Source organism: Spinacia oleracea, chromosome 5 (genome assembly GCF_020520425.1).
Source record: "Spinacia oleracea cultivar Varoflay chromosome 5, BTI_SOV_V1, whole genome shotgun sequence".
Lineage (NCBI taxonomy): Eukaryota > Viridiplantae > Streptophyta > Magnoliopsida > Caryophyllales > Amaranthaceae > Spinacia > Spinacia oleracea.
Genome location: NC_079491.1, coordinates 38,422,963 through 38,440,225, shown reverse-complemented (window position 1 = coordinate 38,440,225; position 17,263 = coordinate 38,422,963). Strand labels below are relative to the sequence as shown.

Here is a 17,263-nt window from a genome sequence, read left to right as displayed (position 1 = left end):
AATATTTGTCATAGTATCACGAGCATAGGTTAAAAACCCTAGTTTTATTTTTTATTTTTTTCCGCACGAGAAAATTATATTGTGAATTTGTGAGAAGCAGTCAATTCAGACTACTGAGATTACGAGTGTTTGCGCTATTAATTCCATAATAATGGCCACTGGAGATGAGAACCCCAAGCCAGAAGTGCCGGTCGATCTTGACTACTACCTAAGATCGAGTGATGGCCCAGGAGTTGTGATTACGTCGATGAAATTATGAGGTTCATCAAACTATGATGTGTGGGCTAAATTCGTCAGACATTTGATAATATCCAAATTCAAATTCGGATTTCTTGATGGCTCGATTAGTGAACTTACAACAGATGCTAACAAGATGAAGCATTGGCTAGCTATTAATTCCATGTTGGTGTATTGGATCACTAATATGGTAGAGGAGAATCTGCGGTCCACGATTGAAGATTTTGACATTGCAGGCAAACTATGGGTGCACTTACGAACACGTTTTTTCGTTGTCAGTGGCACACAAGTCTGTCATATCAAGAAAGCATTGAGTGATTGCAAACAGACCGACAAAGACGATTTCAGAATACTACGGAAGATTGATGGAGATATGGAAGGAATTTGTGCAACTTGTGCGCGTGCCGAAGTGTTCTTGTGCTGGCTAAAAGTGCAACATTACTGGCCAGGTAGGTGTTATTCGTGCTGAAGACCATGTTTTAAATCATAAGAACACATGTTTTAATATCGAATTGTGATTTAAAATCACATTATTCAAACACAACATGTATCAACCACACCAATTGATTTTTTTTCCCAATAATACTTCTAATAAACATGCCAAAATAAATTAAGAACAAGTTGTTAATTATTTTGGCATTGTTCACAATAAATTTAGCGTGGATCAAGTCCATTGATGTTTTTTTTTTCCGGCTATTTGCATTTCTCGCCCATAGCCGCTATTATACACTAGTTCCCCTAATGCCTAGAGCTGTCAAAATAGGTCATCTGGTCGGGTTTGAGTCCGGTCATCTCGGGTTTCGGGTCACGATCAGGCCGAGTCGTGTTGGGTCAGTATTCCATCCGGGTTGAGTTCGGGTTCGGTCGGATCGATTTCAGGTCGGGTCATGTCGGGTTTTTTCCTATCCAGGGTTCAGGCTGGGTTCGGGTCGGTCACATTTCGGTCAGGTTTGATTTCGGGTTCGGGTCTTATCGGGTCGGGCTTAAGTCGGTTTGTAACAGGTAATTTCAGGTTCGAGTCTCATCGAGTCGGGTTTAAGTCGGTTTGCAACACAGTTATTTTCGTGTTCGGGCCTTGGTTTTGATCGGATAATAATCGGATCAGAAAGAATTCAGGTCGGGTCACTCTCAGGGTCGGGTCAAACTCGAGTCTGATAATTAACCTATACATTTTAATTATTTTATATTGTAAAAAATATTGTACGTTTAACTTATTTAAGAGTTAAATTTTATATAGACCAAATAATCGCGTGTTTTGCCAAGTCAAGACATATATAAAGTGAATATATATGGATTACGAATCAATGATCGATTTGGTCATCTCAAAATGTGAAAGTGAAAAACATTTACTCCCACAACTCGAATTTCATTTTTGGAATGAGGGGTAAGTGAGTGGGTCTCGAGCCAATACGAGTCTCCTGTGTGATAGTGTAACCGTTTTTCTCGTTGTTGAGCACATTGAGACATAGGTCGCACAGACAAAGAGACAGACTGTCACTTAGGATGTTAGATTCAATTCTTACCTTTCATCTCATCCAAATTGCAAAAAATAACTCGAAATTATTGTAAAAACAAAACAAGGTTTTATATAAAAACGTTAAGTTGTTCAACACGTTTTAATTTTTTTCGCGTTTTAATTTTCCAGTATCTAGTAATAAATAATTAAAATAGATTTATCGTTGAAGTTAATAGTTGGTCGTGTCAATGACAAGTCGGGTTATCAACAGGTCGGGTAAAATCGGGTAGTGGGTTGTCACAGGTCGGGTCAGTAGCAGGTTTCATCGAGTTACAATCGGTTTCGGGTTGACATTGGGTCGGATATCGAACCGGGTTCGGGTCATTGTTCGGTCGGGTCAGTTCGGTTATCGGTCATCTTCGTGTCGGTGTCGGTGTCGGGTTCGGATTCGGGTGTTACAACATAGTGTTAAAATTGGTTATCGATTTTTTCGGGTCGGGTACATGTCGGATTTTGGGTTACCTGTTTTACCATAATTTCGGGTCATGGTCAGTCACGAGTTCGGTCGGTTCAGGTCGGATTTTCGGATCAGGTCGGTTTTTGACAGCTACGCTAATGCCTACCACAAAAACATCTCACCTCCTAAGTTTTGAAAGTTTCTGGGTTTAAGCCGTTTAACGTCAAGGAGAGTTGGAAGTCAGGAATCAGGATAACACAAATAGATTACAGAGCAAAGCAAACATCAAAACTTCCAAGAGGATATGGTTCGCGCCATTAATGGCATCAACCTTTTCTCCTCCTCAGCTCTTTCTCTCTCCTTTCCTTCACTCTCCACCTTTTCAATTCCCCCCAAAACTCCTTCCCTCTTCTTCAATTTTTCTCTCCAAATCCAACTCTTTCTCAACTTCTGCTGCTCATTTTCTGACAAACCCACGAATTTCACCAGTGTTCCAGCAATCCCATCTCCCATTTTCTCCCTCTAGCCCGCCTGAAGACGACTCGTTTTCACACGAGAACGCACAAACTCTGTACCATAAGTGCCTCGAGCTGCTTCGGCTGTCTGCCCGCTACGCCGATGTTGAGCTAGCAAGAGCTGTTCATTGCTTGATTGTGAAGTTGGATGAGGATAATTACTTGCTTAATTCGCTGATTACTGCTTATCTTAAACTGGGTTTGCTTAATGATGCTTATAATGTGTTTATGGGGATTTCGAATCCTGATGTTGTTTCTTATACTGCGATTATTTCTGGGTTTGCGAAATCTGGGTATGAATTGGATGCAATAGGGTTGTTCATGAAAATGAGAGAGAAAGGAATTGAGCCTAATGAGTTTACCTTCGTTGCTTTTTTGGCTGCTTGTTCTAGAATTGGGGAGTTGCAATTGGGGATTCAGATTCATTCATTTGTTGTTAAATTAGGGTATTTGTTTTCTGTTTATGTTGCAAATGCTTTGATGGGGTTATACAGTAAATGTGGAGTTTTGGATGATGTACTCCAGGTGTTTGATGAAATGCCAAAACGAGATATTGCGTCGTGGAATACTGTGATATCTAGTGTCGTGAATGAACAGATTTATGATAGGGCTTTTGAGTTGTTTCATGATATGGTGAGGATTGATAGGTTTAGAGGTAACCACATTACATTTTCGAGCCTTATAAGTGCTTGTGCAGGAAGTTGTGCAGGAGTGTTGGGGCGAGAAATCCATGCTCATGCGCTTAAGATGGGATTTGATAATCATTTGAGTGTTAGTAATTCACTTATTGGGTTTTACACGCAATGTGGCACTGCTAAAATTGTTCAGGCCTTGTTTCAGAGAATGCCTATTAAGGATGTGATATCTTGGACGGGTATGATTACCGCTTTTATGGAATTTGGGATGGTTGAGTTAGCTTTGGAATATTTTAAGAAGATGCCAGAGAGAAACTCTGTCACTTTCAATGCTGTTTTGGCAGGGCTTTGTTCGAATTCTGAGGGTTTAGGGGCTTTATCTCTGTTTTGTGAAATGGTTAAACATCGTGTTGAGTTAACAGAATACACACTAACAAGTATAATTAGCGCATGTAGTTTGCTTGGAGAAAAGAATATTAGTGAGCAAATACATGGTTTTGTGGTAAAGTTTGGTTTTAGATCAAATGTTTGTATTGAAGCAGCACTAGTAGATATGTGCACAAGGTGTGGTAGAATGAGTGATGCTCAAAAGATGTTTCATCAGAGCCAGCATGACCAAAATCTTCCAATAAAATGGACGTCTATAATTTCTGGATACGCTCGAAATGCGCAGCCAGAGGAAGCGATGGTGTTATTCAGGTGGGGACAATCTGAAGAAGCTCTGGTAGTGGATGAGGTAGTAGCAACAGCAGTAGTTGGTATTTGTGGAACTCTGGGATTTTATGAGATGGGAGAGCAAATGCACTGCCATACCCTAAAATCTGGGCACCTATATGATGTCACGCTGGGTAATGCTGTCATCAGTATGTACTCAAAATGTGGTTCCATGGAAGATGCTTGGAGGGTCTTTGATATGTTGCCAATACATGATGCAGTGTCATGGAATTGTTTGATTTCCGGTCACCTTCTTCTAATGCAAGGGGATGAAGTGTTGGCTGTTTGGTCGAGGATGAAGAAGGCAAACATGAAGCCAGACCCAGTTACGCTTATTTTGGTAATTTCTTCTTATAGGCATACTAAGTCAAATATGGTAGATGATTGTCGGAGATTATTTTTCTCAATGACTAGGGAGTATGGTGTGAAACCCACTTCAGATCATTATGCCTCCTTTGTTAGTGTTTTAGGTAAATGGGGTTTCCTTGAGGAGGCCGAGGATATAATAACCAAGATTCCTTTTGAGCCAAAAATCTCAATTTGGCGAGCTTTACTTCAGAGTTGTAATTTTCATCCGGAATCAACGGTTGGAAAGAGAATAGCAAAACACATTCTAGGTATGCAGCCAGAGGATCCTTCTACATTTATACTCATATCAAACTTACTCTCTGCATCTGGTAGATGGCATTGTTCTGAATTGGTTAGGGAGGAAATGAGGAGTAAAGGGGTCAGGAAGCATCCAGCACGTAGTTGGATAGTTCATCAAAACAAGGTTCATGCATTTTATACAAGAGATAAGACCCATTCTCAATCTAAAGACATCTACAGTGGATTGGAAATCCTGATCCTGGAGTGCTTAAAAGCTGGATATGTGCCTGATACAAGCTTCGTCCTTCATGAAGTGGAAGAGCAACAGAAGAAGGAGTTCTTGTTCTATCATAGTGCAAAACTAGCAGTGACTTATGGCCTTTTGACGACCAAGCAAGGTAGACCTATTAGAGTTACAAAGAATGTTCTTTTATGTGGTGATTGCCATAATTTCTTCAAGTATGTGTCAAGAATTACTAAACGAGAGGTATGTGTTAGAGATACCTCAGGTTTTCACAGTTTCTCTAATGGAGAATGCTCATGTGAATGAACACCACTCTTAACTTGTACCTGCACTGATTGAATGTTGTCTTGCTGTATCAAAGCGGTGGAGATAAAGTTCAGACTCTTGTATGTGATGTATTTGGAGGATGAGATGGCTGAATGTATATACATGTTGAAGGAACACTAAGTACAGTAGGAGATGAAATTTTGAGGTATATAATAGAAATTAACACACCACGAAATTTTGGTGGACATTAGTTTCCAGTTGTTAACTTTTCCTGCATGCTTAATTAGCCTTCCATATCTGTTGGTTTGTTAATGCTTAAGTCATGGCGACTGGTTATGTTGATGTAATACTGCAAATCTGATCTGGTTATGGTCTGGAATGTAGTGCAGTGAGATAGTCCAAACTCCAAAACCTCAGTGTCTGTTGGTTTTGGAGTATGTTTACATGTTGCCGCAAAATTAAGTTTTATGACCTGCTTTTAGAAAATTTCCCTATGTATTGTAATTGTTTAATCACTTAATTTATGTAAGAAATTTTAACCCAACCGTTACTTTTTAAAGAAATGTGACACCAACTTCCGGATATCCTATAGTTATACACTTATACATGTGAGTATGTGACCATAAATTTCCGACAGGGGAAGTAGTTGCTAAAGTTTGTCTAGCTTCTACTGAGTCAAGCATGAATACAAATAGAATGCATCCTGCCATGTTTTCCAATCAGCCCATTGCAATATCACTCATTTAAAGGTTGTAATGGTTGAGTTTTAAGGTAATCAAATTAAGTTTATTATTTTTTTGAGTAGACAAATTAAGTTTATTATTGAAATAATTATATACTTAACAAGTGAAATTTTACTTTGTTTAATTTTTAAGTATTTTTTATTAAATATTTATTAGTTGATTATAAAATTTAATTAATACAAAATTAATATGCCACTAACTTAATTAATAACGATTAATTATACCACTAATAATTTGATTATATACGTATCCATAACCATATTAGGAGATATAAATGTAGGTGGGGTATAGATGATGCAAAAGGTCTTGCATGCATAAGGTGTATAATAAATTTATTTTGCATCAACCAGTTTTCTCTAACTTTTACTCATTTTTCTCTAACTTTTATATTATTAAAAAAAAAAATTAATAGATAAACATTTTAAAGTGTTAAATGATTAATTTTATACTTCCTCCGTTCTTTTTTAAATGACACAATTATTTAGGCACGTTTGCCAATGCACGATTTCAAACATTAATATCTCTAATTGTGTATCGGAAAAAATTATAAAAAGTTGATATTTAAATAATATTTACTGATACGAATCTAATAAGACCCCACACGACTATATGTTTTTCTTATGTATAAACTACAAAAGGAAGTCAAAGGTGTTTGTGTGAATAGTGCCTAAAATCCCAATGTGTCATGTAAATAAGAACAGAGGAAGTACATTTTAGTGATTTGGAAGAAATATTTTTTATTAAAATTAAAAAATTTATTACTAAAAAGTAGATAACTTATATATATACTCCCTCCATATTTATTTAAGAGATACACTTGGCCGGGCACGGGTATTAAGATAAAGAATTGAATGAAATAAAGTAATAAATCAAGTGGGGTTGAGTAGATATTTTAATAAGAAAAACAAGTGGAGACCATGTCATTTTAGGGAGTGGGGGGTGGGGGTGGGGTGTATATATTATTTAATTAAATGATGGGGTTGATAAGTTACTAAAAATGGCAAGTGTATCTCTTAAATAAATACGGCAAGAAAAGGCAAGTGTATCCCTTAAATAAATACAGAGAGAGTATATATATATATATATATATACAAGGGTAACTTTTAAGTATTTTACGTCAACTTTAACTTTGCTGTACAATATTTATCGTACACCCAATGTAAATAATAGTTTGTGCAGACGATGTAGGAGAGATGATATTTTTGGTGATTGATAATGTTGTTAAATGTTGTTGGTGTTGAGTTTGGTGTTGGGGAGAGAAAAATGGAAAAATATTACTTCCTCCGATCATTTTTACTCGCAAAGTTTGTCACTTCACGCATGCGAATGTACAACTTTGATTATTATTATCTTTAATTCTTTTAAATTAAAAATTATAAAAAGTTAATATTTTGAAAATACACATTAAGACGAATCTAACAAGATCTCACATGACTATGTTTTATCTATCGTATAAATCACTAATAATGGTCAAAGTAGAATATGTGAATAGTGTAAAATTCACAAATATTACTAGTATTAAAAATCGGATGAAGTATATTTTATTAGGTTAAAAACCAAAACTAAGGTATTTGATAAACATGCTTTAAATGTTGTTGGTGTTATATAGTTTGGGGTTGGAGAGAGAGAAATGAAAAAAATATTACTCTCTCTATTCCTATTTGTTCTTCCCATTTGAGGTTTGAGGTGAAAATTAAGAAAATGAAATCTTGTAATGATTGAGTGTAAGAGAAAGTAAAAAAGAAATGAAGGAAACTAACAAAGAAATGAAGGAGAGAGAATATATTTTTAATAAAGTAATAAAAAAATCATAAAAGTGAGGTTGGGTGGGTGAATGGGGAAATGTGAATGAATTAAATAAGGGATGATGGGGAAATTTATGGTAAAAAGTCATGTCCAAAAATAGAAACAGGAAGAACTTTTAGAAACGCCAAAAATAAAACGAGAAGAACTTTTAGGAATGGAAAGAGTATATTTTTATCAAAGGGTCGTGCATGCACCATGTGTACAACAAATTTATTGTACACCAACAAAACTTTTATACAATTTTCTCTAACTTTTACCCAATTTTCTCCAACTTTTATATTATTAAAAAATACGGCCGGAAAAAGCGAGTGTATCTCTTAAATAAATACGGAGGGAGTACGTATAAGGGTAACTTTTAATCATTTTACAATAATTTTAACTTCGGTGTACATTATTTATCGTACAATGCATGTAAATAAAAATTTGTGTATTTTTATTAGATTGAAGATCAAAACCAAGGTGTTTTAACATGCTCTTGGATCAGTGGCGGTGCCAGAAAAATCGTACTACGGGTTCGAAATTTAAACTCAAGTCATCTTTTTATACAAAATATTGAACAATACTTTTGATACCGTATATAAGATACATTGAAATTTTAGCAACACGATTTATAGTCAAAAATCCATTTAGAACGCAAAAAAATGGGAACAAAATATGCTATAGTTGCATTTAGCAAATTTTCATATTTTAAAAGTAACTTTATATAGGAATTAGTATAAAAAATATATACTGTTTTAGAGAACCAAACAAAAAAGAGCAGAAAAAGCCGAAAAAAGGAGGAATTAATCTCCTGACCTTTAGTTTGGTGAGTAGAGCAAATACCACTGCATCGCCTCAATTGTTTATGTAATATATCGCAATTACTAATACTTGACCTTATTTTGTTTTGTAAACATGCTAGACTTTTGTTTACTCCGTAGCTAGTAAGGGTTCAGTTGAACCCACTGAACCCTTACTAGCACCGCCCCTGTCTTGGATATCATTTGGATATTTCTGTAAAAGACAATCCAAAGAAAAATCGACGACGTGTCAGTGTATGAAGCGCTAAATAATTGTGCTATACTGTTTGAAAAACACCAGAGAGTACAGCTTTAGAAAGGACTAGAGACGGAATTCTGTGTGGAGGTCAGAATGATGGTGCTTCAATTTGAACAATTGCAATGGCGGCATCACATCAATGGCGTTTCTCTTTCTCACTCCTCATTACTTCGAAAATTCAACGGCGGAAAATCCCGTTCGTCTACAATTGTGTGCTCGCAATCATCTCCTACCAGGACTCAAGTAACGCAACCATTCCCTTACAAATCTTCATTTCTCTGTTCATCTGTTTCTTTCCTTATATTTGGTCAGAGGTGAAACTATAGATTATCTAAGGAGTTGAATTGCAATAATACTTATCATATTTGATGTGGTATTGTACTGTTGTTTGACTATTAAGCCGATGATGTACAATTGTACAATGTTGAATGTTACTCCTAGATGATAACTTCCTCCCGAACGACACATTTTCAAGTGACTGAATTTGCAAATTAAAGATGTCCAGAACGACACATTTTGAAGTGATTGAATTTGCAATTTGTCATCACTAAATTAATTTAAGTGATGTTTTAATTCAATTCGTATGACAAGTCAGAGACAATGTGACTAATTCAATTATTTGTTCAAATTCGTGTTACATGTATAATGTGTTCATTTTAGTGTTACAGCTGTGACCTAACAAAAGAATCTTGTGCGTACAAGGTGTACAATAACCAAGATAACTTTTATTCATTTTTTTTGTAACTTTAACCTAGCTTGATTAACTTTTATATTAGTAAAAAAGAAGTTGATAGATAAACATTTAAATGATTAATTTTATACATTATTAGTGATTTTGAAGAAATAAGTTTTATTAAAATGAAAAATATTTCACTGAAAATAGATAACTTTTACATATATAAGCTTAACTTTTACTATGGTGTACAATATTTATTGTACAACCTTTGTAAATAAGAATTTGTGGTGACCTAATTCTCCAGTACGAGATTGGGTACGAGTTCAGTTTGTGCTTAAATTTGACTACTTAGTTATACTGTGCTTAAATATCTGTACAAGACAATATACTAGTCTCTGACTCTGCATAACAAACTATTTAGTATTGTCATTTTGTGCTATGGAATTCTGTAATTTGTATTTAGTTACCACAGTTTGTTGGATTTTTCAGAGGATAATGGAAAGCATATCAATAGGAGAAGAAGCTGGTGGTGCAGGAGGGACAAACTCTTATAGTGCTTTGAAGAGGTTGGACAAAGTATGGACTAACATCTGCTCTGCTGAAGCAGGTGACGATTTTGTACTTAACTTCATTTTATACATTAAAAACGACATGGTGTTATATCATTGTAGAGATCGATTTGATATGATTATTTAGCGCGTTAAGTTTGATATTGCAGAAACTAAACCACCACAAGTAGTTACCAGTGTCGAAGGTGCATTTAAGCGTGATGAAGCTTCGGGAAAGTCAGTAGAGGATTTTGATGTATTAGTGTGTGGAGGTACTTTAGGAATTTTCATTGCCACTGCTTTGTGTGCCAAAGGCCTTAAGGTTGGGATCGTGGAAAGAAATATATTGAAAGGGGTATGTTATGAAAATTCTGATTGAGAAAATGCAATGAAATGAGCATCTAATTGCCCTTCATGACTACATTGACACATCAATTTTTGTCAACAGAGGGAGCAAGAATGGAACATCTCAAGGAAAGAGTTATTGGAACTTGTAAAAGTTGGAATTTTGGATGAAAATAGCATTGAACAAGCTATTTCCACAGAATTTAATCCTGTGAGTTCTACGATGACTTTTTGCATTGCCTGTTTAACTAGCTGTTTCAGTTCTTGTACAGTGGTGTATTTCATCATGCTAGCTGAGACATATTCTATCTCATATCTATATTATGTCTAGAAATCGAGGTTATTAAATTATGTCAGACACCAGTGTTAGTTCTCCGTATAAGCTACAAGTCAAGTCAGTAGTCCATTTGCAACATAATTTTCATTGTAAAACCATTATACTTGCAGTTAATGAAATTCATTCCTTTATTTGGATGTAAAGTTTCAAATGTCTTGATTTCAATCATTTCATCTATCCAAGTCACTTCTAGGGCTTGGGCTAGTTGTGAATACAGTTCAAAGCTTTATTATTTCTGTTCTGAATCGTTGTTTAAGGCTTTAAGCAGGATAGGCATGAGAGCCATGAATCTGTAACATCCATGATATTAACATTGCTCTTATGATTCTGCAGAACAGATGTGGATTTGAACAGAAGGGTGAGATATGGTTCAAGGACATTCTTAACATTGGGATTTCGTAAGTTAGTCCAACACTTGAATTGGAGTCTAATATTTTATGCTTGCCATAATTGGATTGGAGAATCTTTCAGTGAATTTATGAGAATTGGAGCTTGCCATAACGGGAAAAAGAAAATCTTTGTCAACTCTCCATGATTGGTAAAGAGAATCTCTTTGTGAACTTATGAGAATCGAAAGACAATCACGAGTTCCCCACTTGGTTGACCATAACTTTTGGGAATCAGCCAATAACAGCTACTGTAAAAGTCACCACAGTTTTACTCAGCATACTATCGAAATGCTACCCTGCCTTTGTTCTATGGCCATCTATTAACAGCTCAAGAGTTTGTCTGGAAATTGGACGAAGTATATCAGTTCAACCCTAAGTTTTTAAACTTTTTTAAAATAAATAAATTTCAAGTTGCATACTGAAGCATTTTTTTGATTAGTAAAATTGATACGCCTTTCTTGATAATAGTTGCACAACTGAAATGGTGTCCTTAATTTTCTTCTTATGGTGTACTCAATCAAATTTCCTAATTTCTACCTACTGCACTTTTGCAGGCCAGCTAAGTTGGTGGAAATAATGAAGGAACGCTTCAGGTCCCTTGGTGGTATTATCTTGGAGGGTTATAGTGTTTCTAGCATTTGTGTGTATGATGATGTAGCGGTAAGCTCAATAGATCTCAGCATAATCTGAGTTTCTTTTAAGAGTGCTATACCAGCCTGCCAGAGTGAAGGGGACATTCACTTATCTTTTATGCCACTATGAGTAATTCAATGTTGCTGTTCCTGGCGATGTAGGTTTTGCAAGTATCTGAAGAAAAGATTTTATCATCACGCCTAATCATTGATGCTATGGGAAACTTCTCTCCAATCACAAGACAGGTCATTCTTTTTGCTTCCTTATAGCTCATGCTTCTAGCACATAAACGCTTTTATGTGTCGTTGGTATCCTGTTTTTGCTAATTTCTCAAGCAGACAGCATGTGTTACCGTGTTATGTGCATGAAATTCGTGAGATTGAATGTTTTCGAACTTAGGGTATTTGATAAAAATATGAATGATCAGATCACCCGAAGCTCATTTAGGAACAAAAAGAACTTCTAGGCTCTTCCTAACTGATGAACTGGCTTACATTGTCATCTACAGATACGGCAAGGAAGGAAGCCAGATGGTATCTGCCTTGTTGTTGGTTCTTGTGCACGTGGCTTTATAAATAATACTACAAGTGATGTCATCTATAGCAGTGCACAAGTGCGGAAAATTGGTCAATCAGATGTACAACTATTTTGGGAGGTAATTCCCTTCAGAAGAATAAAGATTTTGATCAGCTGGCTATGTATTTCCTACAATTTTTCACCTGCTAAACTTTCTGTGTGCATTATGCAGGCATTTCCAGCTGGTTCTGGCCCATTGGATCGGACAACTTACATGTTTACCTATATGGATCCTCAACCAGGATGCCCTACCCTTGAAGATCTCTTAGAAAGTTACTGGGAATTGATGCCGAACTATCAGGTCAACTGAAGATTCCCTCTCTTTGAAGCCAAATCGAATAACTTGCATTTTTAATCATCTCTTTCAACTTCCTTCTTTGGTCTTTCACTCACTTCTCCTTTCTGAATGTTAGTTTTGCCTCAAAGTCTTATTTCTTGTCTATAGGAAATGCATGGCATTCTTTGTATCGTCTTGTATCTTATTGTTCACTTCTTGAGTCCCGCTTTCTGAATTAGAGTAATGTTTTATCTATTTCTTTCTATGCATAGAACTTGGCTAAACTTGAATATCTTGTTGGTGCCTCTCAGTTTCAGAGTCGGTTTTCATCTTCTTCCCTTATGATTCTATTGCACCTTAATTATACCAATATTGTAAAAATTTCTTACTTTTTAGTTTTTACAATTGCATTAACGTAATGGATGATCTTTCTGTTTTTTTTTTGTCCGAATAGGGAGTTTCCCTGGGTGACCTCAACATTATGAGAGTCGTATATGGCATATTCCCTACTTATCGAAACAGGTAACGTTAAAGTGCTAACATGTTTTTTTCTTGATCTACAAGTTCTTTTCAAGTACTCATTTAATCAATCTTCATGAATATAATCATTTCCTCGTCAAAAAAAAAAAATGAATATAATCATTTCCTTGAACCAGCAAGCACCAGCCTCATGGATATTAACATGAATAATTAACAGAAATTTCTTTCACATCTATTATCAACAAGTATTTGACCAATGTTACGCTCATTTTTTTCTTTTTTCTCCTCCTGTGGTCTTCCCAATGCGTTATGGCAGTCCACTGCCAGCTGCATTTAACCGTATTCTACAGGTGGTCACATTGTAACTCAAAACCCTTCCATGGATTATATGGCAAGCATTGCTAAATTATGTTCTGCAGTTTGGTGATGCTAGTGGTATTCAATCCCCAGTTTCATTCGGTGGTTTTGGAAGCTTGACCAGGCATCTTGAGAGATTGTCTTCTGGTATACTTTCACTCTTCCTCTGGAAATTAATGTATAACTGAAGCATAAAAATCATTAAAGCTTTCCTTAATCAGAATGAACTGGATTTTTTTAGCTACGTATAAATTCTACTTAGGATTCACCGATGATTCAGTGATTATTCCATACTGTAAACGAAAAATAAACGATACAGATCAAAATTCTAGCAGATAGCCTTATTTTTGTTTGTTTTGTTTTGCATGGACTTCATAATAACTTTGAAATTTTTAAGTTCAAAAAATGAAATAAAAGTTTAAGAAAGCCATGTTTATAGTAGTTGAGACTATACCATTTCGATTCCTTGAAGCACACCTTTCTGTATTGAATTGAAAAACGACCTTCATAATCACTGAAAACCCAATTAAAGAGCGTATGAAACTTGACATATTTTGGGGAAAGGAAAGAATATACAAAAGCCTCACTTCATCACATCCTATCATCACTAGAAGATTTACTCAGAAAAACAACTTCATCTAATAAACCCTTGTCCTGTGCCAACAGGAATATATGAAGCAATTGAGGGAAATTTTCTTGACTCGAACAGCTTGTCTTTGCTGAATCCATATCTGGTTGGTTGTTCTTGACACTCTAATAGGCTTTGACATTTCAGTTTTTATCTTGGCATATTTTAAGTCGAAATATGTATTTCCAGCCGAATCTCAGTGCTTCTTGGTTATTTCAAAGAGCAATGTCAGCAAAGCAACAATCTGATGTATCACCTTCTTTCATCAATGACCTACTTCATGCCAATTTTCAGAGTATGGAGGTAAAACTTGCAAATTTATTGAAATGCTCAGCTATTAGACTTTTTCCTGCTGTCTTGATGTTGGGAAAATTTCGCAGAAGCTTGGTGATCCTGTTTTGAGACCATTTCTCCAGGTCATTGCCTCTCTTGATTTGTTTTCCTCTTCTGATATCCGTATGCATGGGAATTAATTTCTTTAGTTTCTAGAAATTGGATTCATAAGTCATTCTGACAGTGAAAGCTCATGTTCTTCGGCAGGATGTCATTCAATTTGGACCTCTAGTCAAAACATTGGGGTTAGTCATGGTTACTAAACCTCTCATCATTCCTTCCATATTCAAGCAGGTAAATCATGAAGAATCCCTTTCTCACGCGTATCAAATCTGTTTGCCTAATGTTTACACCAAGAATAGATACGTAGTATATGATAACAGCTAGCTTTAGAAAACTATTCAGTTTTCTCTATGTAAACAATAGTATGATAAAGGTTACTAATTGATCGACCATAAGCAAGAAGCCTTGATTGGCGATAGCTTGCTACCTGTGAATCCTGGTTTATTCTGTTGATCTGTTCAAAACCAGGATCCTTTTTACGTGCTGGGTGCTTCTGTGGAATACTGTGACTATTGTTTTAGATGTAGGGTTTTTAATAGATATGAAATACCCTTTATATGTACGAATTTCTCCGCTGCCTCTGCCTTTCAACACACAAGATATTTAGATAATAATGCGTTGTTGTAGTTAGTCAACCAGTCTTCAAATATTTAAGTTAGTTTCCCATATCACTGAGCTATATCCTCTTGTTCAAGGCATACAGTATCATGCTTGAGCTGTCAGTTTCGGTTATTCTTAGGGAATTTCCATGTCCTTTTTTGTGAAATTATTGAAGGATAGAATGTTCAAAAGAATTATGGACTTCAATACAGATAGATGTTAAACTCTTTCGAGATTAATAACTTTTTCCTTGCTACATGATGCAAGAAGCTGTCGATAAGCTTTGAGCCATAAAAGTATGGTATTGTAGTTCAGATATGTGACTCAGGAAAGAGAGAGTGCTGGTATATTTTCTACGACTAAACATATCTGTACAAATATGCACAAGGAAAGATGCATTCTATTCAGGATTATATCATTTGCCAGTTTCATATTAAAAAACTTTTGATTACTTGATGTTTTCAGGTTGGATTTCCTGTGCTGATTGACTGGTCAAGCCATTTTCTTATGCTTGGTTATTACACATTCCTCTCGACCTTTGTAGATCCCTTTATTAGGTGAGTTTTTCTTCTACACTCCAAATGTTAATTCTATTAGCTGGTACTAATTTAGTTTATTTCATATTGACTTCGTTGTTGCGTGGATGAGGCATACATAATACAAATATTTCATCCGCTTAATTAGTGGTTTGATTGTATTATCTTCAACAGGTCTTCAATCAACACATTCCCTCCCAAGATGAAGTTTCAGTGGAAGCGATATCTTGATGCTTGGAAATATGGAGCTGGTTTGGACTATTGACTGAATGCAAGGTTATCAAAATCGTGATTCTACTTTGAATAGGAAGGGACTCTTAGAATCGAAATCTAATGATTCTACGAACAAGTATAATCAAGATTTTATTTTCAAAATTCATTTATAGTGCTTATATTATAGGAGAAAAACTTAATAATTGAAATATATAGTTGTTTAATAGCTAAATAAGCAATAATTAACAATATTTATCTATTAATAACTTTCTCAACATGATTTTAATCTACGAGGTTTTCGCTAGTCAAGAAAAAAGTGTAGAATCATGTAGAATAGTAAATCGAATCGTTGACCATGTTTGAATCGTAGAATCGTAAGACTCTATGACTTGAATCGCGATTTTAATAACCATACTTAGGGCCGATGACGAAATCATTACCTTAATGCCAAGATTGTACAACTCCGAGTGGAAGTCTCAATTGCTAAAATACAATGAAAATATTCAAAGTCAAAAATCCAAAATCCAAAATCCAAAATCCAAAATCCAAAATCCAAAATCCAATCCCCAAGTCTGTTCCCATTCCGTAACTTGGTACAAAATTCAATTCCTCAATACAAATTCTAAATTCCAAGCGCAAATTCTCGAAACGGACCTCTCCATTGGTCTCCGAGCCACATTTCCAGTCAAAATGACACTAAGTAATCAAATTCGGGCGCCGACCTACAAAACCGAGCATCTCGGGCTCCGACCTGCAAAATCGGATTCAAACAATACAAATGCACAAAACGTTTGCGTCTAAAAACAAGCAAAACAACCTCCTTAAGAAAACCTTCCCCGCTACAAAACAAAAAGGTACAAGGTACCAATCAAGACGCGCCTCAAAAGGATGGCGTCATCGTCATTTTTTGACAGCGTCTGCTGGCGTGAGACGCCAGCCCAGCACTAGCGCCAGGCGCCGGGCGCCATCCTTTTGTCGGTTTTTCAGTCGCATTTCTATATAAACCCTCATTTCCGAGCATTGAAAGGGGCAGAAAATCAAAAAACACAATACAACGTCGTAATGCTTAAATCGTTCTACAATTAACAAATCCTCTGAAAATCCTCAAAATTCTAAAATACAAATTTTTCTACTATTCTTGCAATTGGGACATCACCTTGGAGAAATCAATCTACCCTACTTAGGCAATTCGAGTCCCTTCTAATATACTATTTTGCTAATCTCTAAAACCAATGATGTTCATACTCATTTGAACTAGGTTATGTACTAAAGGGGTAATCTTTGAGGGGATTTCATACTTGAAACCCCTCTCAAAAAATCTTCCAAACCCCTATTTCAAGTCCAAGATTCAATTTTTATGCTTTATTTTCTATAAAACTTGGTTAAGAAAGTGAGGTTTTCATGATTGAAAATGCTCCTTCTAACAACCATGACCCAAGTTTTCAAAAAGCTTCAATATTTATACAAGCTCCATGATACTAAAGAAGTGCAACCTCTTCTTTAAGTTAGAACACATGAATCATCCAATTTTATGTACAAATGCAATTTCCGAGTTCAAGTATTCAATGATGT

At 35.7% G+C, this 17,263-nt stretch overlaps 2 protein-coding genes across 2 annotated transcripts; both read left to right on the top strand.

Annotated features, from left to right (window-relative positions):
- Positions 1-2,366: 2,366 nt before the first annotated feature.
- On the top strand, positions 2,367-5,370 carry LOC110797148 (pentatricopeptide repeat-containing protein At5g03800). The gene has a single exon (XM_022002243.2). The coding sequence runs from the start codon at positions 2,471-2,473 to the stop codon at positions 5,150-5,152; it is 2,682 nt and encodes an 893-aa protein (XP_021857935.1). The 5' UTR covers positions 2,367-2,470; the 3' UTR covers positions 5,153-5,370.
- A 3,298-nt stretch (positions 5,371-8,668) lies between these two features.
- Positions 8,669-15,971, top strand: LOC110797149 (uncharacterized). Its single transcript, XM_022002244.2, has 18 exons — positions 8,669-8,943; positions 9,866-9,983; positions 10,095-10,279; positions 10,373-10,480; positions 10,940-11,004; positions 11,550-11,655; positions 11,790-11,873; positions 12,137-12,283; positions 12,377-12,505; positions 12,936-13,003; positions 13,278-13,311; positions 13,381-13,465; positions 13,985-14,052; positions 14,136-14,249; positions 14,327-14,362; positions 14,487-14,573; positions 15,408-15,499; positions 15,653-15,971. The coding sequence occupies exons 1-18, from the start codon at positions 8,794-8,796 to the stop codon at positions 15,741-15,743; spliced, it is 1,767 nt and encodes a 588-aa protein (XP_021857936.2). The 5' UTR covers positions 8,669-8,793; the 3' UTR covers positions 15,744-15,971.
- Positions 15,972-17,263: the final 1,292 nt, after the last annotated feature.

What these genes read in the sequence shown, in the direction of transcription:
- LOC110797148 (XM_022002243.2), top strand. Translation starts at nt 2,471, where the DNA reads ATGGCATCAACCTTTTCTCCTCCTCAGCTCTTTCTCTCTCCTTTCCTT.
- LOC110797149 (XM_022002244.2), top strand. Translation starts at nt 8,794, where the DNA reads ATGATGGTGCTTCAATTTGAACAATTGCAATGGCGGCATCACATCAAT. An exon ending in CCAATTTTCAGAGTATGGAG is followed by an intron (nt 14,250 to 14,326) that starts GTAAAACTTGCA and finishes AAAATTTCGCAG; the next exon opens with AAGCTTGGTGATCCTGTTTT. An exon ending in TTTGTAGATCCCTTTATTAG is followed by an intron (nt 15,500 to 15,652) that starts GTGAGTTTTTCT and finishes TATCTTCAACAG; the next exon opens with GTCTTCAATCAACACATTCC.